This window comes from Chiloscyllium plagiosum, unplaced genomic scaffold (genome assembly GCF_037043375.1).
Source record: "Chiloscyllium plagiosum isolate Xiang-an unplaced genomic scaffold, Cpla_swu_hap1 HiC_scaffold_11, whole genome shotgun sequence".
Classification (NCBI taxonomy): Eukaryota; Metazoa; Chordata; class Chondrichthyes; order Orectolobiformes; family Hemiscylliidae; genus Chiloscyllium; species Chiloscyllium plagiosum.
The window spans coordinates 42051041-42078561 of record NW_028270149.1 but is presented as its reverse complement, the minus strand read 5'-3'; the positions used below and the strand labels follow the sequence as shown (position 1 = coordinate 42078561).

The 27521-nt window shown below is 40.9% G+C and overlaps 1 protein-coding gene across 3 annotated transcripts in view; it reads right to left on the bottom strand.

Moving 5' to 3' along the window:
* efnb1 (ephrin-B1) overlaps positions 1 to 27521 on the bottom strand; it is a 225827-nt gene that overhangs the window by 71148 nt on the left and 127158 nt on the right. For all 3 annotated transcript variants that reach the window (XM_043704782.2, XM_043704780.2, XM_087992008.1), the window contains exon 2: positions 17367 to 17644. In XM_043704782.2, coding sequence (XP_043560717.1) covers positions 17367 to 17644 — 278 coding nt within the window. The remainder of the gene's footprint in view (positions 1 to 17366; positions 17645 to 27521) is intronic.

Below are 27521 nucleotides of genomic sequence, written 5' to 3'. Positions count from 1 at the left end.
TACCTTTGGCTTGTCCAGTACCTCTCTGCCATGTTACCTTAGTAACTGAAGAACTGTTGACTTTCAGTGTGGGAGGCTACAGATCAATTTAGAAGACAACCTTGAACAGCTCCGGACCTAGAAGGCCCAGCTCAGTATCACCATCTTAAACCCCTAGATGAACTGGAAGATGGACCAGGTGACTGCAACAGTACAGGCTCCGTGAATGGGCCAGACCTGCACCATGTACAACGACAGAGTGCCTCATGCCTGATGAACAGGTTTTCACCTGCAATGGAGGGGGAGTGGTGCTCCTCCAAAGCTCCTCCTAGGTTCTTGCACAAGTCTCACTCCCTCTAACCATATTCCCAGCATTTTGAGATGATCTGTCCTGACAATGAAAAGGATAAAGGAACATTTGGGCCAGTTCCCAAAACACATGGCCTCGCTCTTGCCTCAATTTACTTTGGTTCCCCAAGTTAGCTCGAACTGTCACAGATGCTCATGAGTCTGTGCACTGACAGTGGATCAGAGCAGAAAATGTTGATGTCATCCATGTACAAGGAGGCTTTGGCCTGCAGGCCTCCGCTACCTGGAATAGTCCACCCTTTGAAGGCCAAATCCTTCCTGATGGACTCAACACACAAAAAGCAGGAGAGAGAGTGGGCAGCACTGCCTGACTCCAGATTTAATTGGGAAGCTTTCTGATTCCCATCCATTAACTGAGACTGCACTAACGATGTCAGTGTAAAGGAGTCAGATCCAGTTGCAGATTCCCACCCTAAAGCCCATTTTGGAAGCACATCCCACACGAACATGTGTGATATCCTGTCAAAAACCTTCAGCTGGTCCTTCCTGATGTGGAAGGTGTCCACCCTCCCATCCTGCATATAGTTGATCGCATCCCTGAGGAGCACAAGGCTCTCAGAGATTGTCTTGCTTGGTAATGTACAGGTTTGGTCGGGGTGAATCAGTGTGGACCCTGAACTACAAGATAATCTTGGAGGCATGAGAGGAAAAGAGCGAGGCTTGCTGGCTCTTCACCCCCTGGAGATCCTCTGTGACATCCACTTTCATTATTTGCAGGATTAGGTTCTGTATGCTTTTCTGGAATTTGAACAGTTTTTTCCATCACACTCTCTCACCTTCTGAACACTTCGGAGAGTAAAGAACCTCTATGTTCTCCTTAACTGTTTCCCACCAGTCCCCTGGAGACTCAAAAAGAGACTTCACAGTTCTCCATCCTGTGCAATCCCTTATCAAGTCCTCAATATTTTCTGGGGTCAACAGTTTCACGTTCAGCTTCCAGGTTCCCTTGCCAGCCACGGTGATCCTATAGGTGACAGTCAGCCAGCCGGAAGCAGTGCTCAGTGAAGAATGGTCTTGACGTTGGTGGATCTGGGACACAAACAGGAAATCTATTTTTGAGTGGGTGGACCTGACTGGTCATGACCAGGTGCATCTACACTGCACTGTCTACAGGTGTGCTGAAGACATAATTGAGCTTGCTGACTTTAACTGCTTCCATCAGGAATCCAGGCGAGGCACCCAGTTCACTGTCCACATCAATAATGTAATTGAAGTCTCCGATAGAATGACCAGCCTGGACATCACCAACTGCAGTGAGAGCTGCTGCAGTATGGCCAGCTGCTCCCTCTTTACCACCGATAATTAGTTGATTAGTCTCAGGGGATTGTTCGAGTATATAACATCTGCTACAAAGAGACAGTCGCCACCTTAACCTCTGAGATGGTGAAGTTGCCTCCTCGCAGCAGAATAACCAGGCTGGCGGAACAGCAATTGCTTTCCCCTGTCCAAACTGAAGGCCTGTGGGTCCGTAAGGTTGGCCACTTCCTGCAGCTGCTGAGGAGCCAGGATCCTGCATTTCTGCAGAGGTGCGCTTTGATATTGGCTGGGTAAACCAATGTGGAAACACATAGTATAGTAGATTTAATACTACGCACATTAACACTGGCTATTTTAAAATCCATTTTGAGTGTTCACAGCCATATCTGTACACCGCATGTCCATTCACCCATGGTCTTGTCACTGGGGGAGTCTCTGCATCCCTGTGATGCAGGCAAACTGTTAGACACTCTCCACACTGAGGTAACTTTCCTGTTCCTCCCTGGGAGTGTTGCCCTGATCCAGTGTCAGCGGGGTGAGGATGAAACCAGGCCGATCCAGTTCTGAGTCCAACAGAGGGGCTGTCATGCTCTGTTATTCAGCACGTCGCTGCTCCTTGGTTTCCCATGTCCACATGTCCAGTCAAGTGGCAATCCTTCCTTTACCTTCATCACAATCATGCTGATTGTATTATGGCCCCCTAGCCTGGGGCATGGATGCAGGCACTAGCAGAGGCCATAGCTCTGGTTGGCTGGTCACTGAATTGGCATTAGGCTGAAGCCAGCATAAAGATCCACCAATTGCAACTCAACTCAACAGATGATCCTCCAAGTTCTCCTTGCAATCACGATCCTGTAATGAGCACAAGATCTTCTGATGGAGGTTCTGAGCTCGAACTAGTCCTGGAGAACCACCTTCTGGATCATGCTTTCTCCACTGCCTGTATGTGGCCATCCTAAAATCCACCGAGCTACTGCAATTTCTTAGCCTTCTCTGAACTGCTTCCAATAATATCCTTCCATAGTAGTCACCAGTACTGTATACAGTACTGCAGATACCAGATGCAGATGTTCCTGGAACAAACTCCCTCCTCCTGCATTCAATTCACCTCCCAATAAAGCATAACTTTGTTAGTTTTCCTGCTTACTTGCTATACATGCATCGTAACCTTCTGTGATTCATGCACTAAGACATCCAGATCTCTCTGCATTCTCTCACCATTTAGATCGCAAGCTTCTTTTACATTTTCTGCCAAAATGGATAGTTTTACAGTTTTTCATACTGGATTCCATTTGCTCGATCTTTGTCCACTCATTTAACATATCGATATCCCTTTGTAGGCTCTTGTCCTCTTCACAATTCACTTTCCAATAATCTTTGTGTCATCAGCAAATGTATCTACCACACCTTCAGTCACTTCATTCAAAAATCACTTATACAAATTGTGCAGACACATGGCACACTACTTGTGATATCTGGATAGCCTGATGACGACTTGGGTCTTCCTACTTTCTGCTTTTAACCAGGCAATTTTCTTTCTATGCCAATGTTATCCCCTACAGCATAAGCTTTCATTTTCTTCAATAACTTTTGATGTGGCTATCATCAAATGACTTCTGGAAATCTAAATATAATACACCCACTGGCTCCCCTTTATCTACAGCACAACTTACTTCCTCACAAAAAGAACAGAAACTTTCCAAGTAATCTGCTGCAACAGAATGCTGGACTGCTGTGAGAAACTGGGTGTCTTGCTGAGCTCTGAAATTTGCAGTACCCTGTTTAGTATGGCCATAAGTTGAGATCTCATGACCTCAGTCTTAGCATCGACTGCAGCACTCAATGGGGGAGGTTCTGCCTAAGCTACAACAAAACCTGTGACATCAGCCTTCATTAGGGTGAAGACTGCCAAGGCTCCCAGTATGATAATAGGGATTTAGGGAAGTTGATGCCAATGAATATCATGGAAAATTGGCTTGGTTCTATTTTGTTGAAGATTGCCATTGCCTGGCAATTAGTATGAATGCTATTTACCAGCTATCAAGGAATTATCACCCCAGTAAATTATGAACTTTGGCAATACTTCCAGAACTGAGCACAAAGAGGCTATTACAATGGCTGCTGCAAATCATGTGACTTCTAACATTTGAGCTATCATCGCTATCACTTCTTCAGTGAATACCTAATTAAATATGGACATTTCCAATTCTCCAGGGGTATAAACATTTCCATCAACCCAGAAAGACAAAGAAATCTCCAGACATTCAGTCTTCAATGTTCAATCTGAACAAAAGGGAAACTTGAAATTCAATTGATGGCAGATGGAAATGAAGGATCTCATTGTATCTTAATAAATATCTCAAAAACTCAAAAGGTATTAAACATGACATGAAATGTTGGAATCAACATGAACACCATCCCCTTATTTAGAAGGAATGCTGAACTTGTGAAGAACTACATGTTGAATCAGCCATTTTTGGTCTGCTTTTAAAAATAAACTAACTACAATTTCATGAGGAATCTATTGTACCAATGGTTCAGTGGTCAGAAACCTAACCACAAACTAGTTGCATGTCATCAAACAGCTAAGCTAATAAAAGCAATATTGTGAACGCAGGGAATACCAGCTAACAAAGGCACTCCCAACCTATTCCACCAAGGTCACCGGGGAAACAAACTGGAAATTCAATTACAAAAGACCTCAACCTGCTGAGAATCCTTTGCATTATATGATACTCACTTTAACTTTGAAAGCAACAAGACCATTCAAGGATTCAATGGAGAGCAGGGACCATTATTCAAGATTAAGATAGTTACAAACATTTTTAATAAACCTGTTCCGACACAGCTCTGGAACAGGTGGGACTTATACCCAGGACAGCTGGTCCAGAGGGTAGAACCATTATCATAGTACTGCAAGAGCCTTCCTTGACATAATTTATAGATATTTTCTAAATCAATTTGTTCAGAGATGTTATGAACTCGTATAGAGTAATAGTTTTCAGTACTCCTGTCAAAATGTTGTCAGGTTCCATAGTCTACCCAGTTTCCTGAGTTTTTTGATGGCATGTGGCATGGCTCAAATTGGCTGAAGACTGGCATCTGTGATGCTGAGACCTTAGGAGGCGGCTGAGATGGATCATCCACTCAATACACTGGCTAAGTATACTTGCAAAGTTTTTTTTTTGCACTGATACGCTGGGTTTCCCCAACATTTAGGTTGCACCTGTGACCAGTAGATTGGTGAGAATAAGACCTCGACTTTTCCTCCAATTATTTCCACATCACCTGCCACATAGCCAGTCTGGCATATAATCAGCAAGAGGTTTCCTTGACCATGCTTGACACAACATCATGACATATCTTGGGATCCAGAAGATATCAAGGGAAACTCTCTCCCAACTGTCTATCATTGTGTTGTCATGTCCAGTGAGGCTGCTTAACTGGTAAGAAAGAACATATATCGGAATAGTAAAGAACAAATAATGACAAATCGCTGGAGAAACCCAGCAAATCTGGCAGCATCTGTGGAAAGAGAAATAAGGTTAATGTCTGGTCCAGTATGACTAATGTGAAATTATGTTGAATTTTAAAACATTAACTCTGGATTTCACTCCAGAGACAGATGTACAACATGGAAACAGACCTCTTAGTCCAACTCGTCCATGACAACCAGATAGCCTATATAAATCTAGTTCCATTTGTAAGCATTTGGCCCATATCCCTCTAAACCCTTCCTATTCATATACCAATCCAGATGCCTTTTAAATGTTGTAATTGTACCAGCCTCCTCCATTTCTTCTGGCAGCTCATTCAATACACACACTATCCTTTCCGTAAAATAGCTGCCCCTTACGTCCCTTTTAAATCTTTACCCTCTCACCTTAAAACTATACTCTCTAGTTTTGGACTCCCCTAACCTGGGAAAAGACCTTGTTTATTCACCCAATCTATGCCCCTCATGATTTTATAAACCTCTATAAAGGTCATCTGTCAGTCTCTGATGCTCCAGAGAAAATAGTACCAGTCTATTCAGCCTTTCCCTATAGCTCAAATCCTCCAACCCTGGCAACATCCTTGTAAGTCTTTTCTGAACCCTTTCAAGTTTCACAACATCCTTCCTATAGCAGAGAGACAAGAATTGCACACAGTATTCCAAAAGTGGCCTAACTAATGTCCTGTGCAACCACAACATGACCTCCCCAACTCCTATACTCAATGCAGTGACCAATAAAGGTAAACATACTAAATGCTAGAACTTTAGGATTTTACTCCCGCTCTGGATCTTAGCAGCAGCTGAAGTGCTACAGGTTCCAGCTGCCCAGTGACCTCTGCTGTGAGAACTTTCCTCTGGATAACAGGGGAGGATAAATGAAGTTCTGTTGCAATATCCCTAAGTAGTTAAATAGTTGGCACTTACTGACCAGATTCGAACAAAAATGACTTGCCTTGGCCAAGCAGTCATTTTCAATGTTTAACTTAGGTTTTAAATTCAGGTAGACTATTTAATAGGGGAGAGCACAGAAGCCATGCTTAACCCCCCGCACATTTATGTAGCACTTTAACAAAGTCCCAAAGTGCCTCACAAAAGTTACATTTAAACCAAATTTGACACCAAGCGCATAAGGAGATATTATGGCACTTTAGATGTTCAGCAACCAATTGCTTAAGAGATGGGTTTTAAGGATGATTCAAAGAGGAGAGAAAAGGTGGTGATGTTTTGGAAGGGACTTCCTGAACTGAATCTAGGCAGCTGCCAGTGGAGTAATTAAAGATAGAACTCCTCTACCATTAACAAATTCAGAAATAATTTATTTCTCTGATGTGCGGACATAAGATAATATTCAAGAGTGGAAATCCTCGTTGGTGTTTTCCACTCTCCAGTACAAGAACAATGATGTGATTTGTACACAAAGTGTTGCCCTGGTTAAACTGAACTAGCTCAGTGCAGAACAGGAGATTGACCTGGCAAGTGTGGCACAGTACCAGAGTAGACGCTACATTTGCCACCTGGTTTTGGTTTAATTCTTATAAACTTTCCTCCCTACTTAAGGACATACTACAAGCTGCAGCTTCAAACATTGTATTCCTGATATCATCTCCTCTAATACCTTACAAGCTATTTGTGTCTAGCTTAGGATCCAAGCAGATGAAGCACGACTCAGACTTCAATGAAGCACTCACTAGCATTCCTCCAAAGCCCACAATGTTCTGCAATAGTCACTTCAGCTCTACTTTTACTCCATCAACTAGTTTATTTGATCCCCGCCTGTTTCATGGTGAGTCAAAAATTTCAGACAAGATCACTTCTTTAATCTAATGATCTTGGAAGCTCTAAGACCGTGTACTCTGCAATCCACTCAGTCTAATTTAACCTTGGTCCAAATAAGCACCTTGCAATCAATTGGAACTCAAAGTCTGATTTATTTTTCTCAGTGATTAGAACTGTAAACTGGGTGACACGGTGGTTAACACTGCTGCCTCACAGCGCCAGGGACCTGGGTTCGATTCCAGCCTCGGGTGACTGTCTGTGTGGAGTTTGCATGTTCTCCCTGTGTCTACACTGGGTTCACTCCAGGTGCCCTGGTTTCCTCCCACAGACCAAAGATGTGCAGGTCAGGTGAATTAGCCATGCTAAATTGCCCATAATATTAGGTGCATTAGTCAGGGGTAATATAGGGTAGAGGAATGGGTCTGGGTGTGTTACACTTCGCAGGGTCAGTGTGGACTTGTTGGGCCGAAGGGCCTGTTTCCATAGTGTGGGGAATCTAATCTAAACTCTAGGTCGCATCATACTTTTTTTTGGCTAGGTCGGAGTTACATCAAGGCTTTTGGAGGGTTTTTGCTGTAAGGCAAAGGGTGTTTGCTTGATGCATCTTACCAAACTTAACCTTGTTGCACCTATGGTGCCTGGCAGGTCTGATTTCAGCCTTACTTTACCACTCGCCATTCCTGAAACAACTTACCACTTAAAGCATATTTGTTGCAACACTGACATCCCTTACATCCATGCAATGTTTTAATAGATGGCAAAACACCTAGATGAACATTAACAATCTGAAGCTGCACTGCCCCATGACTGACAGAATCTGAATGTATCGGAAAAATGGAAGATGATAGAGTGATTCTCCAACAGACACCTGGAGGTTTTGGTGGACAGCGTGGTGCAAAGGAGAAGAGATCCCTTTCCTGGAGGACTGGCATACAGACCATGTTACCAGACCCAGCCAGGCTGGTCTGAGGTCACCTCCAGGGTGGAGGAACAGCCAGCAATGTTGAAAGAAGGTCAGCGTGATGTAATATAAAGTGATTGAAGTCAGGATGGTTCCAGCTTCAGTGCTGGTTTTTGTGCTGCATTAGTTATCTTTGAAAGATGCAGGTTTGTGGTGCCACAATGAGCCTGAGTGGTGCTGGCATGTAAAGAGCAGCTGGGTTGAGGGGTATCCCGTCATGGAGACAGGAAGTTTACATGGACTGGGTGTAATGTGGGAGATGTAGCACTATCATAATGAGAAACAAACACAGAAATTCCAAAATACAGCCACCTGCTAAATCCTGATATCTTTCATCTCCAAACATACTTACTTTCTTATTTGTCTTCTGCTCAATTCTTCAAACTTCTACATGCTCCTCACCCTTCACAGTTGTGCTTATTAGTGCCGTTATGCGTTTCCCATTTGTGCACTTTCTCTATACAACTCCGACATGCTCCTCACTCTGGAGGTCTTTCCTCTCAGCAGAAGTGTCTGTTGTATTTCACTGGCCCCCAATCTTTACAGGAGTTAGTAGATATGCTTTGAAACAATTAAACGCATAGCACCAGATGCAGTACTTCAATGCTATCAATTTAGACTGCCGTGCTTCATTATGAATGTAACCACAACTGCATATTTTCATTATAGCTTTACATATATCAAAGTGTTGCTATGTTGAAGAAATATTCTAGGTATGACACTTCGGTCCTCAACAATTGTCTCAATGTATTTCCATTTCCACTTACTCTTCATCCTGCAAATTATATACACAGTCCATTTAAACTTGAAAGGTTTCAAAAGTGTGGATCATATTAGAAGAATTAGTTCCAAAATGCAGACCTTTTTTTAAAAAAAGGCATTATCCACCTTTATCAAACTCCAAAGGAATCCTCAATTAGATCAACAGGTGGTAACACTGGGGAAACGTTACAGCATATTGATGATGGTCAGGATGGAAGTATTTCTGAATTCTTGAACTAATTTGATATAATTTAAGTCACTGAGAAAATCGCACTCTAAAGCCCAAGTCTAATTAGAAGCAACGAAAGGTATAGAAACTCAAGTCTTGTATTCCTCGTCATAGTTTGAAACTAACCAGACAACCCAACATTTTTACAAACATTAAAAATCTCAACACCAGGTTATAATCCAACAGGTTTAACTGGAAGCACTAGCTTTCGGAGCACCGCTCCTTCATCAGGTGGTTGCGGAGTACACAACTGTAAGACACGGTTTATAGCAAAAGTTTACAGTGTGATGTAACTGAAATTATACATTGAAAAATACCTTGATTGTTAAGTCTCTCATCTGTTAGAATGACCATGTTAGTTTCACTTCTTTCATATGTAAATGGCAAAACTTTTTTTAAAAGTTACCTTCTCAGGTTAACTGTAACAATTTTTACCTGTAACAATTGGTGTCAGCCTAGGTAATGTGTTGAAGGTGTGATTTCCATATGAAAGAAGTGAAACTAACATGGTAATTCTAACAGATGAGAGACTTAACAAACAATCAAGGTATTTTTCAATGTGTAATTTCAGTTACATCACACTGTAAACTTTTGCTATAAACTCTGTCTTACAATTGTGTACTCCGCAACCACCTGATGAAGGAGCAGTGCTCCAAAAGCTAGTGCTTCCAATTAAACCTGTTGGACCATAACCTGGTGTTGTGAGATTTTTAACTTTGTACACAACAGTCCAATACCGGCATCTCCAAATCACAACATCATTACAAGTTTCTTATCGGATATTAACAGAGAGTCTTTCTTTAATTTGGGCAGTAAGGCAATTGTCTATATAGTGCATTGACTGGTGGACTGCCTGATATGTTAACCATAATATTCCAGCTGCAACATACAGACAGATCTGCATGACCAAGTTTGGAAGCTAACTTCAATCCCAAGTGCAATAATCATAGAGACCAGCAAGATTCCACATTCTGAATAGTATAGATCCCAGATCCCACCTAAATTGGCTCCAAAACTCTTCATAGTTCCCCAAACCCCCCAACAACCAGATTTCCTGCTCTTGTTTAACCATCTAAAGCATCTTGTTGGAAATTAAGTATACCTCAAAACACATTGGTTAAAGCAACCCTCTCGTAGTTTGTTTAAGTTGCTTTCCTTTCACATATAAGCCAAGACTGGCGGTGGATTATTTGAGCACTGAAAGTATTATTCTGGGAATTAACTAGACTCTCAAATTTAAAAGTAAACCTATTTTCAGAATCCTGTGCATGTCTAATTCGACATTGCAAAATAATTAATCCATTTATAGACATTATCCTCTGTTGGCCACAGTGCTACAGATTTTAATTAAATGAACAGAATGACAACATTGTCCACTCAGTACAAATACGGCTCAAATTCGAGGAACCAAAAACATCTCCCCATTCTCCTCCCATCTCTTTCTTTCCAGCAATAGTATAGCGATCTCGGTACTTTTCGAGAGACATAAAATCGTTCTGGACAAGGCCAAACTGTTGTAGCTCATGCTGAACTGCTTTAAAAAAAAAGTCCGACATCTTGGAAGATTAATATCAGATGTTTCTGTTGTACCTCAGCCCAATGTTGTGCACCCAGGAGCATGAAAAGATCATCTAGTGAGAGGTCAGCAAACACTAAATGAAAAGAGAATAGAACAGGAGTTTAAAATAGACAGCTTTTCCCTCAGGATTAAACCCTGACCTACATTCTCTTGTCCTGTAACTAAAGCCTACCCTCAGATAAAAGATATTCTAAATGAGTTTTGTCATATAGAAGGATCTCTGGAATGGAATTAAAACAGCCCAGGCGGTTTCCATAGGTCAGTGGGCCACAACAGTCACCTGGCTAGTGGGAAGTGGGGACACGGGACATTATGATTTGTGATGATTTGTGTTTTTCTTTGTGCATTTACAAATTTATTGAACATATAGCCACACACATTGGTTGTCTAAGATGAGCTCTCTACCACACTAGCCACTAGGAATTGTTTCTCCTTGTTATATTCAACTTTCTTTGTGTAACCAATTCCTAATACTTTCTGTGAGATAAAGTAACATCTTCAGAAAAAGCATATTTAGTACAAAGCCAATGAAGATGATCCAGAGAAATCAACATCGTAATTGTATTGTCAAAGAGCAGCAAATTTCTCCATGTGTCTGGACCACCTCTTGTCATGAAAATAAAAAATTCCCTCAATACTTAGGTGATCTTACATTACTAAATAAAAAATTTCCAAATAAAAATGGCATCTGCTATTCCTGAAAGGTGTGTGAAGCTGTCAGCTTCCATATAGTCCTCTGTACTGCTACTTTTGCGAATTCGACTTGTTAATAGTTTCAAACAGAGCAATAACTTGCTCACCGACATATTATTTCTCTGGATTGATTTTAAATTTGATTTCCCATTGAGCCAGGTGATATCCTGCTCTGGACCAAGTGAAATTGTTCATCAGTATCCACATTAATTTCTTTTGCATCCTAAAAACAGCATAAGTTTATCTTATCCAGTCTCATTTTCCATCCTAATATCAACTCCCTGTATATCTTTCAGATGTGTAGTTTGGTCTCCACACATTACTCCAGGAATAGGGTATTTTCTATTCTTGAATTTAATAGGAGAATGTAGAAAATGCTCTGCTTTCTCCAGTGACTGTGATTCAGGATTAATTGTCACACATAGATTATGCTTACCATACATAGTACAAAGGCACACCGTTATCCTCAAAAGATTTGGAGATGCCGGTGTTGGACAGGGGTGTACAAAATTAAAAATCACAACACCAGGATATAGTCCAACAGGTTTAATTGGAAGCACACTAGTTTTCGGAGCGATGCTCCTTCATCAAGTGATTGTGGAGAGCTCGATCGTAACACAGAATTATGATCGAGCCCTCCACAATCACCTGATGAAGGAGCGTTGCTCCGAAAGCTAGTGTGCTTCCAATTAAACCTGTTGGACTATAACCTGGTGTTGTGTGATTTTTATCCTCAAAAGAGATTACATTGGTCTTGGAAAACTCTATACAATAAAGGTGACGAGAAAAAGCTAATTTGTAAAATGGCCATTGGCAAACTTCAAAAAGGACAAGTTTACTGGTCATACATATTTAGGATATAGTGTGGCGTGCCATTTACTTACACAATTGCCACTGTGTTCCAGATTCAGTTTATGGGCATAACAAGAGCTTTGTAGTTGATGTGATAAGGTACTATATAAATATAACTTTTTATTTCTCTACACTCCCTTTAACGTATCCTGGAGAGAGAGGACTGACAGCTCTTATCTGCAACAGGTGAAGCAATCTTATGAGACACTCAAACCAAGAGCTATTTTGTGGAACTCAATGGTTCACATATTTTTGTACATCCAACAATCCTGGCCCTCCCATCTCTCCTGTTTGTAAAGAAACTTTCTTACCCTTATTAGAAGTTCTGGGAATTCACTGTTGATTACATTTTTTTCTGCTTGTCACTCGAAGACAATTAAATAAAAACACATGCTGGGCAGTTGAGTTTGTTAGATACACTACCAGCACTGAAGCACACGGAGTGATTGAAGACAGCTTGACCCTGTTAACCACGATGGGCAGCTGTCAATGTTAATCGCCTTGACGCTCTGTAGCCAAGACAATCTAACAGCAGAAAATCAATCAATTTAAAAGCTGACGAGAAAGGAGAGGGGTACTGGGATGCAAAAGAGACAGAAAGAGAATGGGCAGCAAGGTAAATGAAGGGAGCAAGAAGGAATGGGAAAAAGGTGGGAGGAAGAGGAGAAGTAGCAAGGTGGAAGAAACAGAGGAGAATGGCAGTGATCCAAACACAAAGTAGGTCAATACATTGTCCCATATGACTTAAAAAATTATTGAAGATCTGATTTAATGTCTCTTATGAACATCAAAAGCATTCTCACTGGAAAACATGTGGCACTTTCAAAATTAAGAATTAAAATCCCTACTGTGTGGAAACATGCCCTTCGGCCCAACAAGTCCACACCGACCCTCCGAAGCTTATCCCACCCAGAACCGTTCCCCTACATTTACCCCGACTCATGCATCTAACATATACATTACTGAACACTATGGGACAACTCAGCATGGACAATTCACCTGGCCTGCACATCTTTGGATTGTGGGAGGAAACCGGAGCACCCAAAGGAAACTGGGAGAATGTGCAAACTCCACACAGTCACCCGAGGTAGGAATCGAACCTGGGTCCCTGATGCTGTGAGGCAGCAGTGCTAACCACTGAGCCACCATGCCACAGAGCTTGAGTCCACTATCAGTTATTAAATTATGACTAATCCAGACTAAGAAAGAAAGAGTACACCTAATTAAACGTGAAATTGTGGATTTTAAAGGGTTGTAGATTGCAAGAGGAAAAGCTCAGTAAGGGGTTTCATAGTTTGAGGTCCTGGGAGAGTTTTGAGCTGTAAATATATCAAATGCTCTGTAAAGTCACTAATATATATATTTAAATAGAAAATGGGTAACAAGGGAAGAGAGTAACAACTGAATGAATATTCAGGTGAGCAGCACCATCAATATAATTACCAATATTCCTAACAGGTCACTGCCTCCAGCAAAGCAGGTTCCAAGCTAACGAAAGTGTAAGAAACTAAGTCTAATTGCGTCATCGCTAAAGAAACACAGTATACATCATCACAGAGAGAGATGCAATGCCACATGATCCTGCTCTCTCTGACAGTCTCATAGCAAGGTAAATCCAGCTACTTCTTAATACAGTTAATGTGCTGCTTACCCAAAAAAATCTCAGTAAATAATCATTTGGCTGCATAGTGAGACAAGTATACTAAACTAACTAGAACAAATTCTTCCACAGTCAATTCATTGTCCAATTACAGATTACTAGCTCCAAAAGGGAACTGGATAAGGACTTATGTACTCATTGAAATTTAGAAGAATGAGAGGCAATCTAATTAAAACATGCAAAATTCTTAGAGGACTTAAGAGTGTAGATGTGGAAAAAAATTTCTTCTTGTGGACAATCTAGATTAGAAGACATAATTTCAGAATAAGCGGTCACCAAGCAAGACACACATGAGGAGGAATTTCTTCTTTCATGGAGTGATGAATCTGTGGAATTCTTTACCATTGAGTGCTGTCAAGGCTGAATCATTAAGAATCGTCAAGGCTAAGATAGATTGATAATCAGTTTTTTAAAAAAAAAGGTTTATGGGGAAATGTCAGGAAAGTGGAACCGAGGATTACCAGATCAGCCATGATCTCATTGAACGGCAGAGCAGATACAGGAGCTATTATAGCAGGGGCTAGATTTTCCACTTCTTTTATGGTTTTATAGTCAAGAAGAGAGAAAAGAATTTACAGTGCAATGAGAAAAACAATAGCTGAATTGTTTTTCCCAGACAGCAGCACAGTAAAGATGAGTTAAATGATCTCCATCTGTTTTTTAACCAGAATATGATTCTACATTGGGCATAATCCAGCAGGAGGTACATGTTTTGAGCATAATACCAGGAGTCATTTCATCAATCTGTACCTATTTGTTTTAGTTACTAAAATACTTCCTTCTCTTCATTGATTCTCAGAAGAAAACACATCTTAATTGTCAGCACTCAACAGGCTTTACTTGATTTCAGTCTTGAGTGTTCATGGTGATCCCTACTTGAATCTGTAAAGCAATGCCCCGTGGTTCAGAAGGAATTCAGTTGGAGGGAGAATGAAAACAAGAATTTATTGCTGTAAGAGAAAATTAGTTCATAATACAAACCCATTCCCTCCACCTCTGTCCCAATTACTCAGCAATGGCAGATTATAGGATGAAAACTACTTCAGAGCATGTCATCACAAAACTATAGAATGCTCTGGTCAGACCACAGCTAGAGTGTAATGATACTTTTGGGTTATTGAGCCACAAAAGAAGACATCCAAGCATTGGAAACCATGCAAGAACAGCCACAAGATTGATCCCTCATGCTAGAGATTGGAATGATGAGCAGTGACTGGAGGAACTTGAGGCTGCGTTTTACATTACGTGTCAGTATGTTTGAACTCAAGGTATTGTTCAAGCTACCCAGTGACCGTCCTATGACCCACATGTCCATTGCACACCCCTACAATAAGGATAGCAGGTGGGTGGCATCAGGTGAGTCAATCGAAGCCCTTGCGTGGGAAATTAATGACACTGTCATTGGGTTTTAAGCAGCAGCAAGAGTGGTCCAAGGCAAGTGTCCAGACTGACAGGTTTGGAGGGCCCTTGCTTCAGCTTTTACCCCTTTTCCACCAGGTTGCTCTCTCCATATGAGCCTCTCAAATCTCCAGCCACCAGCTCTTTGAACCTGCCAGCTTTCTACCTGCAGATATCCCCAAACACCTTCTCAAATCCTGATCCAACTCGTCACAGCTCTGTCCCACATTATTGGAGAAATGCCAGCCTCTTGTTAGTTGGCAGCTCTCATAGCTGGCACTTGCTGTTCCCAAGTGGTGGGAATCCAGCCTTCAGCCTCTTAGCAGCCAATTAACTGCTTCATGGCTGCAGACATCCTGTACTCAGTGCAGCAGACTGCCCCAATTCTTTAGATGGGGGAGAAAATGATAGCTTATACTATTCAGCTGTTGGACTTTTCTGTCTTATAGAATAATAGGTACTGGTGTAAAAGCAAGTGGGAAGCAATTTTAAAATTGGTCGATCCAAACCAGTTATTTCAAACTAAACAGGTATAAATTGCAAAGATTGAATTTACAATCAAGACCGCCCGAAAAGGAATGGAACACCAAATATAATATCAAAGATTAAACACAGAATCATTTAAGAACCAACTAGATGCTGCAATTAGGAATCCGTATAGACATTCTAGATGGATGAGCTGAATGGCTTCCTCATCTATAATTATCTTATAATCTTACAAAGTAAGAATCCAGTTATTTGTTCCAATAAATTATTGAATCAAATATTTGTAACCACTAAATCTTGTTGCCTAATTGGAAACTTAAAATCAAATTGGTTGATATTGCAGCGTCAAGTTAGTGAGGCAACATTCCTATTGAAAAGCATTAAAAAAATAATCTCTCACATTTTAATTCCTTATTTCATCATTTCAATGCATAATTTAATACATTCCTCTTTCTGCTACTGTGAACAGTCATTAACTAACTTTTTTGTTAAATAAAAAGAGCAATAGAGGAAGTTAACTGTCATTAGTCATAATTTACATCAAATAGCCCATCAGTTTTGATGTTTACCCAATTTCCCCACCAACCGCAAAATGAGCAAAAGTCCCATTTGGGTTTTCAGTGTTGTCAGAACATGATTTACTTCAGTTCTGGATATATTTTAGTACATGTTTCAAGTTGGAAAATCAAAAGCTGAAAATGCTACTTGTAAATTTTCAACGTGATCATTACTATTTAAAAATAAATCTAAATGAACCACAGTACCATAGGATGGTCACAAGCACAGCAGGATATCATTGAGCCCATTAAGTCTGTGCTGGCACTAGGCAAGTGCAGTGCAGCTGTCCTCACTACTCCAGATTTTCCAATAGCCCTGCAATTGCTTTTCCTACGAGCGCTTATCAAATTCCCATCTGAAAGCTACAACTGAACCTTCCTCCACACACTTCCAGGCAATTCATACTCAGTGTGTAAAAATACTCCAATGCCACTTATTGTTCCTTTGCTAGTTATATTAAATTAGTCCTCAACCATGATGCCAGTGGGAACAATTTCCTTTTATTGTCTCCGTCTCGATCCCTCATGACTTGGAACTTCGAACTCTATCAAATCTCTCCAAATCTTTTCTCTAAGGAAAATATCTCTTATTGTAACTTAAGTTCCTCAACTCTGGAAATTTATTCACAAATCCTTTCTGTACTCTCTTTAATGTCTTCGCATTGTTCCTAAAGTGTGGCACCAAGAGCTAGATGCAATACTCCAACTGAAACCAAGACATTTATGTGAAACTTGTGTAAAACACTTTTGTTTTTCTCCTCAGTGCTCTAATAAGAAAATCTAGGATACTGCATGCTTTATGAATTGCTCTCTCAAACCAACCTGCCACCTTCAATGACTTATACACATTAAAATCCTGCTCCCCCTCTGGAACTGTATTCCTCCTTTGTTTTGTTTCCTCACATTCTCCGTACCAAAATGAATTACTTCACTGTAATGGTTTTTATCTGGTCTGCCTTTTCCACCAGCATGTCTATTTCCTTTTGAAGTTCTACATTATCCTCCTTACAGTTCACAAGTTTAAATTACATGGAAATTTTGAAATTGTGTCCGGTAAACTGGGTCCTTAATACAAACCAGAAACAGCAAAGGTCTCATCACAAATACCTGGGGAATCTCACTATAAACCTCCCTCCAGACAGAAAAACCATCGATTAATCACAACTATTCAGTCAGCTGAGTTTTTATTTCATGTAGAATGTATATACTACTCAGTTAAACAAATAATCACTTAGTTTGACCTAGATTTAATTACTAGGAATCCTGCATTATTACAACTTAATCATAACGTCCCTGTCTAATGGGTACTCACAGATAATGAAGTAATCTCTGTTTCTAGCGAACTCTAGCCCCATGTAGTTGGGGCTAAACTCCTGGAATTTGATTGTGAATTTTATTTCCTTATCAGGTTTGTTACATGCAACAAGCAAGTGGGGGTTGATGACAGTGCTGCACGCTTCTGCTTGGGCCTCAGTCACCAGGTACAGCTTGTAATATTCGTACTGGTCTTGATTGTTCATTTTCGGACAGATTATATCCAGCTTGTCGCCGATCTCTGGGTACAATACCAGGCCTTTCCCAGCTTGGAATCTAAAAAGAGGACGAAGAGGAGTTATTAGGCTGTTATTTTAACACAACCAAGTTTCTATTACCCATCCAGCACAATGGCAACCTTTGAAAGCCAACAACTGAAGTGTATACTGCAGCATTATAATAACTGCCTGCAGTTAACTTTTAAAAACATGATAAACTTAAATATATGTGGAAGAGAAGCAAGTATTTTCTCCCCTCAAGATTCTCTCCCATTATTTTTCTGACACAGGGTATATCAAAACCTGATCCTATTATTATACAATTCCCACACATGAACACTTGATAAAAAGAGAGACTATTAACATGAAACTTGTCAAATTTTCCTTTCCTTAGTCCAGGATAACTGAGACCAACTGTCATACAGCCCTAGCTGAGATCAATTAATTCAACAGAGACCAGGATCAAAGTATGGTATTCTTGGTCTGTGGAGCTCATTACCACTAATTAGGGTATTGAACCATTGGGGGCACTTAAGATACAAGATTTCAGTGACACCTCATCCACTGCTACACACAAAAAAGCAACATTTCTCTGACCAGTTAGTTGAAGCCAATATAGCATTGCGTATCAAAATCACCTGAAGTGAACTCAGTAGTAAAGCACAGACTGTGACCCTTAGGGAAAAATCACGTAGCATCAAATACAACACCAACTACATTGCAAACAGTGAAAGGTTTTTTTTTAAAACAAATAGCTACCTGGTTTCTCTGATGTTTCCAGAGTGAACTAACAGCCAAGGAAATCCATGGTTTGATTCATGAACAGCATTGAGAAAATTAATGTCAGCTGCAACAACTGCTGTGCTGTTACAATTAGTCAGTCCCCCATGGTTAAAGAAAGAAAAAGTCAGGAATTCTGCTCCTAACCACACTCTAGTAAACTTTGCCGCAAGGAGCTGGCTTAGAAAGAATGCAGCAGAGAGAATGTAATACCCTCCCTCAAGGCAAGCTTGGTGACAGAGTATTTCATCAAGCAGGAGGTTGGTAGCTGGGGAGCCTGCCACCTGCCTGCTTGATTGAATGCTCCTGTTGGTCCCTTGCTGGAGGATTTCTAGTCTTCTGGGTGTGAGAAGGTGGGGTAGGGTGAGGGGTGTCAAGGTTCTTCAGCCTGATGGAAGGACCAATTATAAGAGTGTAAGACACTGGGAGAAAACCTCCTGTCTTTGTTATTCCTGTCCTTTTCCCTGTAGACTCTCCCCTGACACCAGTGTCTTATGTCCTTCAGTAGCCCCGAGTCTCATCCCCCCAGTGGTACTGCTCAGCAATGTACAGCTGCCAGCCTTCTAATTCAAGGTGGGTGGTTTCCACAGTAAGGCACTCAATCTCAGCTAAAATCTGCTATTCCTAATTGACTGTCTGATTGGGAAGATCTACAAAATGAAATGCCAAAACAACTAACATGGCTTGTCAGCTCTCCAGCCAGCAGGCGAAACCCTCGTTGCCTCCATTAAATACTATTCACATGACATGGTCAAAAATCACATGACACCAGGTTATAGTCCAATGGTTTCTTTGAAAACACGAGAAGCACTACTCCTTCATCAGGTATTAGACATTATTCACATGACAGAACAGCCCATGGACTATTACTGTCTAAGCCTATGTAATGGGACCAGTACACAAATAGAAACAGTATGGCAGACATACTGCTCAGTGCTGTATTCCAGCAAATTTAATAACTTCAGGAAAGATAAACAGAACCTGGAGTGCAGGTTGCTTCTGTAGTGTAAACCTAGTCAAGAACCATAGCATTGTATCTCTATTTGTCCTACAACTGTGCTGATAGTGCAAAAGCACTTCTCTTTGACAGTTGAATGCTTTGCAGCATCCTGAGGTTATGAATGGAGCTATATAAATTCCTTTTTAGCCCAGACAAAATTCCAGCAGCCAGACAGAGCGATACAGAAAGACACAGGCTCTAATAAGTATGACTCCACAATAAGCAAGAAGTAGGAATGTGGTGGAATCTAACAAGAAATATATATCAGACAATTGAAGATGGGGGGGGGGGTTGAGGAGAGATAAAATTAAGATAGATTCAGTATCTACCAGAACTTTCAGTCAAATTTGGTGGAACTGCACTCAACTTCTGGCTAACACGCAAACTCTTCAATAAATGTACTTTTCTCAGTGGTTCAAGGGGAGAATCCAGTTTCCTGATATATTAACTAATCTCAGCCACATGGGTGTAAGGTGGACTGAATTTATCCTGTTGCCTTAGGCTAGGTTGATTTGGTAACTCTGCCTGTGAAGAACTAATATATGATAAATAGGTGATTAACAAGGTCGGGTTTGGCGGTGAGGTCTCCAACAGTTGATAACATGCAAGCTGACGCATGAAGAAAGGTCACTGAAGCAAGAGGATGCTCGTTGCCTTTAAGGGAGAAAGGAGATTGGAATAAATAAAAGAGATTGAACAAAACACATTGTGCTGAATTTTCTTCCAGAATGGATGCATCGGAGGTTCTGATCATCATATTTACTCCATTACAACCACAAAGGAATGGAGCAGCAGCTGGCTGGATTACATCCCAAATATCTGATATCCCTGCAGCTCTACATGACTGGGTGCAACGTTTAATATTCTGATGCTTCTTGGATTAAGGTTTTATAGAGACAGATGGTTATCACAAGCAAACAGTTTAAACCCAATACTTCACTCCAGTTCCCCATCCAATCTCCCATTAATTTTTATTATTTACAGTGCTTTACCAATGATTTTTAAAAGTGTCTGGATAGGTGGGTATGTTTTTAACTATCACCTTAGTTCACAATTATGCACTTTAATGGGTCAGATGTGAGTGCTTTACTTAGTCTGTTGGTAAGCATTTGAGGTTAAACAAACCATCTGGCAAACTCATAACTTGATTCTGTACAAGAAAATTGCGGTAACCTTATCAGCTTTGCAGGGCCTAAACATGACCAAAGGAGTCTCATCAATTACTACAAAGCCACTTGTGCAAAATCTGCATTGCTCAGTGTTTTAATGTATTAAACAATATATATTTGAGCAAGCCCCAGCAGAAATCAGGTAATATACCCATATCAACATTATAGCATTAAATATTATTGCTGTACTTAATTGCTTGGTGCTGCAAATTCATTGTTTAGGAGATAGATGTATAGATTTCCATTTCCAGACAAAGACACACTTCTCATGACCCTGGCTACCAAGAATGTTCAGAACCCTCCAGCACGGATAACCATTGTAATAAATCTGCTGACATTGTCTCTCACTCACACATCATCTGAGAAAAAGAGATATAAGCAGATATATACATTTAATGCTACTTCATTTATTTTACAAAGAACAAAGAACTTGCGTCTATATATAACATTTATGTTATTTTATGAAAACAGAACATCCAAAGTGCCAATTAAGTACTCTTGACTTTGTTATCTGTCTACATTCTCCACAGGGAGTTGGTATCATTTGAGAACATGAGTTCACACCCACGGCTCTATTCCAAGCCCTCTATCAACTCTATACAAGTGACTAACTTCTGATCAAGATTGGGAATTCAAAATTCAAGGGTATTCAATGTTTCAGAAGAATGGTCAAAAATGAAAAGGAGGTGGAGAAGTGTTTAGAATCATACAGCATGGAAACAGACCCTTCGGTCCGACTTATCTGTGACAACTAAGTTTTCTAAACCGAACTAGTCCCATTTGTCTGCATTTGGCCTATTTCCTTCTCACCTTTTCCTCTTCATGTACCTGTCCAAATGTCTTTTAAATGTTGCAATTGTATCCGCATTTACCACTTTCTCTGGCAATAATCTCCACACAATAATCACCCTCTATAAAGAAGTTATACTCCGATCCCTTTTAAATCTTTCTCCTGACCTTAAAAATATGCCCCCTAGATTTTAACTCCCCCACCATAAGGAAAAGATCCTTGCTGTTCACCTCATCTAGGTCCCTCGTGATTTTATTAACCTCTAAGATTACCCCTCTACCCCGTACACTGCAGTGAAAAATGTCTCACCCTATCCTTATAACTAAAACCCTCTAGTCCTAGTTACTAGTGATATAGGTGCAATAGATTTTGATGTGAAATCGTATTGGATGACAATAAGGAATACCAAGGGAAAGACGTCAGGGGGGGTATAGACTCCTGAAGAGATGCTTCAATGCACAGCAAAGTACAAACTGGAAAATAATGGAGGCATGTAAAAAGGGCACTAAGTTGTCATGGGTGGTTTTAATCTGCATTTTGATTAGATACATCAGATTAATAAAAGGTAACATGGAAGACAAGTTTGTTCGGTGCATTAAGGATTGCTTCTTACAATAGTGTGTTGCAGAATCCAGAGAACAGGCAACTGTGAATCTAGTAATGCATAATGAGGGTAGTTTAATACGAGATTTTATAGTTTACGGTCCTATAGGGAGTTACCATCAAAACATGGTAAAATTTCAAACTCTGTTTGAGTAAGAGCAACATGGACCTCACACCAGTGCGCACAACGTAAGTATGGGCAATTATGGAGATATGAAGAAAAAAAAACTACCTAAAGGAGGCTGGAAAAATAGAATAAGGGGAAGGTCAGTGGATGAGCGGTGGTGCACATTAAAGCAGTAATTTCATAACACTCAAAAATTATTCCAGTTAAAAAGAAAGACTCAGTGAGAAGGATAAACCACCCATGGTTAATAAACATGGTCAAGGAGAGTAACCAATCAAAACCAAAAGACATACAAAACAGTGAAAACTAGTGGTAAACTAGAAGAGTCAAAACGTTTTATGGACCACAAGCAGATGGCTATAAAGTTAATGAAGAGGAAATTAATGATGAAAATATATTGGCAAGAAATATAAAAGGAAAAAAAAAGACCTTAATGGGTATATAAAAATACAGCAACTAAAATGAGTGTGACATCCTTGAGGGATGTGACTGAGGAAACTGATAAAGGGTGAACAGGAAAATGATAGATAATTTAAACCAATATTTTGCATCAGTGCTCATGGTTGAAGATCTTGCAAATGTCCCAAAGATACCAGATAAGCAAGATGCTAATGAGAGGAATGATCTTGTAACAGTTTCAATCATATGGGTTAAAGTATTTGACAAACTAATAATATGGAAGGCATACAACTCACTAGGAGCTGATGGTTTACATTCAAGGGTTTTAGAGGAAGCGGCTGCAAAGATAGTGGAGGCATTAGTTGAAATCCTCCAATACTCTCTGGATTCCAGAGCCCGCTTGATTGGCACCACATTCAAAAGCATCCACTCCTTCCACCACTGAAGCTCAGCAGCAGTCGTGTGTACTATCTACAAGATGCACTGCAGAAATTTACCAGAGATCCTGAGATAGCACCTTCCTAACCAACAGCCACTTCCATCCAGATGGACAAGGGCCACAGATACATGGGAACATCATCACCTGCAAGCTCCCCTTCAAGCCACTCACCATCCTGACTTGGAAATATTGCCATTCCTATACTGTCACTGGGTCAAAATCCTGGAATTCCCTCAGTGAGGGCATTGAGAGTCTCCTACAGCATGTGGACTACAGTGGTTCAAGAATGGAGCTCACCACCATCTTCTTAAGGCCATGTCCCACAAGTGAATAAAATAAATTTATAGAATAAAATTGAGATGAAAAGGATTTTTCTCCAAGAAGGTACTGTATATTTAGAAATCCCTATCCAAGAGAGTTGTGGAGATTACAGAACTGAAAGTATTTAAAGAGGGGGTAGAAAGATTTTTGAAATATTGGGGATTTGAGCATAATGAGGAACACGAAAGAAGAGTTGAGACTGGTGTAGATCATTTATAATCCTATAGAGTGGTAGGAGAGGCTTGGGGAGGCAGGCATACTCCAGCTCCTATTTCTCATGTTCTTACATAACCCAACAAAGACTGAAATTGAAGCTGAGGATCCTATTATCAGTTTGACTCAGTCCATCTCAAGGCACGCATTTAGCCTGTTGAGATGCCATCTTTTTAAAAAAGATCATGAATAGTTTAATTTACATGTACACTGTCCAACATTTTATGAGAGAACTTTATAAGAAGGGAAAGTCTGCTCTCTTCAATTTATGCTTTAGTATCGAAACAGCTATCACCAGTAGGCTAATCCAGGTGCAATGCTGTTTATGTATCCTTCAAACACAACCCAACAAAATATGGCTGAGTCACACTTACAGTTTAGTGTCTTCCTTTCCTTGGTCTCATTGGTCACAAAGTGCAAATTAGCAGATTCTGAAAGTCTCATCCTGATTTTGCTCAGAATGTGCACACACCTTTGGAAGGTGCTGCATTCTTGTGTTGCATTCCCTAACGCACAATTACCACACTCATATTGAATTAGTAAGTATCATTGCTTCAGTTCACTTAAATTTCTAACAAGTTTACTAAACAAATAAACTGATAAATTAGTTATGCACATATCTTTAGTCTAACATGCTGCTGACAGGACTCCTCATTTCTGCTGCTCTTGTACCATCTGGTCCTTGGCTCCGTAGCATACTCCACTCAAAGCAGTAACACATCCATTTTTGTCCTCACTCTCTTGTTAAAATATATGCACAAAGAGTAAAACTGAATATTAAGTAATTGCAAAAACTATTTGAACTTTAAGAGTCCAAGGGCTGAATCTTAGCTAGTTTCTGTTGTGTCATTTTGACGAGTTTCATTGAGGGTTTCTCACAAAGCCTTGCAAATTTTCTGTTCTCAGAAGCAAAACCAAAACTTGCTGGAAAAACTCTGCAGTTTTGGCACATCTGTGAAGGGAAATCAAGTCAAGTGACCCTTCTTCAGAATTTTCCTTTTCGGTTCTGGCATCCCAACAATGCTGCCTTACCAGTACATCACGCCCCCAAGTACTGCTTTACTACTTGTCATAGGCACAAATATTCAACACTGCCAGCAAGTCCAGGTACTCCTGGTGCCAAGTTAAAAATCACACAACACCAGGTTAAAGTCCAACAGCTTTGTTTGGAAGCACTAGGTTTTTGAGCGCTGCATCTTCATCGGGTAGTTGAAGGAGCAGTGATCTGAAAAGTAGTGATTCCAAATAAAGCTGTTGGACTATAAACTGGCGTTGTGTGATTTTTAACTTTGTCCACACCAATCCAACACCAGCTCCTCCACATCATATTTAAAAGGCCATTGTGCACCAAGCTAAGAGTCAAGAATTGGCAGTCCAGAGCTACATTGCATGTTCAACTTAATTGCCACGGACATGGCACTAAGGGGAAATTAATGTCCTGCTTTGCAGATGGAAGCATGAGGTCCTGGTGGACCAAGGGGTAATAGGAGGGACCTCTCCCAGATGGAATACAGGGAGAACTAGCCATTGGATACAGAACTGGCTCAAAGGTAGAAGACAGAGGGTGGTGGTGGAGGGTTGTTTTTCAGACTGGAGGCCTGTGACCAATGGAGTGCCACAAGGATCGGTGCTGGGCCCTCTACTTTTTGTAATTTACATAAATGATTTGGATGCAAGCATAAGAGGTACAGTTAGTAAGTTTGCAGATCACACCAAATTTGGAGGTATAGTGGAAAGCGAAGAGGGTTACCTCAGATTACAACATGATCTGGACCAGATGGGCCAATGGGCTGAGAGGTGGCAGATTGAGTTTAAATCGGATAAATGCGAGATGCTACATTTTGGGAAAGCAAATCTTAGCAGGACTTATACACTTACTGGTAAGGTCCTAGGGAGTGTTGCTGAACAAAGAGACCTTGAAGTGCAGGTTCATAGCTCCTTGAAAGTGGAGTCACAGGTAGATAGGATAGTGAAGGCGGCGCTTGGTATGCTTTCCTTTATTGGTCAGAGTATTGAGTACAGGAGTTGGGAGGTCATGTTGCGGCTGTACACGACATTGGTTAGGCCACTGTTGGAATATTGTGTGCAATTCTGGTCTCCTTCCTATCGGAAAGATGTTGCGAAACTTGAAGGGGTTCAGAAAAGATTTACAAAGATGTTGCCAGGGTTGGAGGATCTGAGCTACAGGGAGAGGCTGAACAGACTGGGGCTGTTTCCCCTGGAGCGTCGGAGGCTGAGGGGTGACCTTACAGAGGCTTACAAAATTATGAGGAGCATGGATAGGATAAATAGGCAAAGTCTTTTCCCTGGGGTGGGGGAGTCCAGAACTAGAGGGCATAGGTTTAGGGTGAGAGAGGAAAGATATAAAAGAGACCTAAGGGGCAACTTTTTCATGCAGAGGGTGGTACGTGTACAGAATGAGCTGCCAGAGGATGTGATGAAGGCTGGTACAATTTCAACATTTAAGAGGCATTTGGATGGGTATATGAATAGGAAGGGTTTGGAGGGATATGGGCCGGGTGCTGGCAGGTTGGACTAGATTGGGATATCTGGTCGGCATGGATGGGTTGGACCGAAGGGTCTGTACATCTCTATGACTCTATGTTAGTGAGGAGGGACTTTCAGGGTCAACAGGGCTGTGTTTGACTGCGTTGCTTCCAGTCCTTTAGTTGATGCCAGGTGGTCTGTCAAGTTTAATTCATTTTTTAAGGCTTTGTAGTGGTTAATACAACTGAATAGCTTATTTGGCCATTCCAGAGGGCACATAAGAGTCAACCACATTTCTGCAGGTCTGGAGTCAAATATTGGCAGATTTTCATTCCTAGATGACATTAGTGAACCACAAGGATTTTTTGACAAATGAAAGTGGTTTCATGTCCATTATTAATTTTAATTCCCTCTTAATTCCAGACGTTTTGTATTGAATTCAATTTCTACTATCTCTTGTGTGGGATTTAAGCCCATTTCTGCATGACTCTAGATTACTTGTCCAGAGATATTATCCCTTTGCCTTTGCCTTCCACTAAACTGCCACAAAGGTTGCGGGACTGCATCAACGCATTGAAACTATGCTTTCACTGGCATGCAAGTATCTGCCTACCTCATTGAGCAAATTGGTGGCTGCCATGGAGAGTCAGGTCCAACACACTCAGTCTGCTGAACTCAGAGCTACACTTCAACATTCTAGTATTGGTACACAGCAACAACGGTACGGCGACAGAGAGGCAAGGGACCCTGGCCTCAACCCAGGTGCCTCTTCCTCACACGGAGACAGAGTGGCTTGCCCAGATATAATTACATACAAGCCACCCAGAAATGCTCACTTTTCATCATCAGTGAATATCTAGCCATCTTTAACTACCACATCGAAGGTGCAGAGGCTAACCATCCTTAGTGGTACAAAAAGGCTTACAATTTGAGGTGCATATTTTTTAACATGAGATGACAAAGATTTAAAAAAAGATGAGGGGCTTTTTTTTTTAAACAAAATCAGTGTGGCTCATATGTGGTAAAAACTTCCAAAGGAAGTGGTGGATGCAGGTACAATTTCAACGTTTAAAAGATGTTTGGATAATTACAAATGTTTGGGGGTATTTGGGTCAAGTGTAGGCAGGTGGGACTAGTTTAGTTTGGGATTATAGTCGGCATGGATTGGTTGAACCAGAGGGTCTGTTTCCATCTTGTAGGACTCTGTGAAAGCTAGGAAAACTTGTGATTATTCAGCAGGCTGGCGTGTGTTGGACCTGACTCTCCATGGCAATGAGTGTGAACTTTTCTAGGTCACAAACCATTGCTTGAGCTGCAGGCAAAACTCCACAGGGAATAAGCAAAACGAGCTCTGGAGCTGCATTTCTGAATCTCCACATTGAGCATTCTTATTGACTTACTACTATCAGTCAAGTATGGGAGTGGTAATTCTAATGTTGAGGACCACAACAGAGCAATGCAACAAAAAGGAATTGATGTAACCTTGAAAACCATTAGAAAAAGGCTTAGCTAAGATTTGAAGTTATTGGGGTCAAGATTAGAGTGGTGCCAGAAAAGCACAGCAGGTCAGGCAGCATCCAAGGAGCAGGAAAATCGACGTTTCGGGC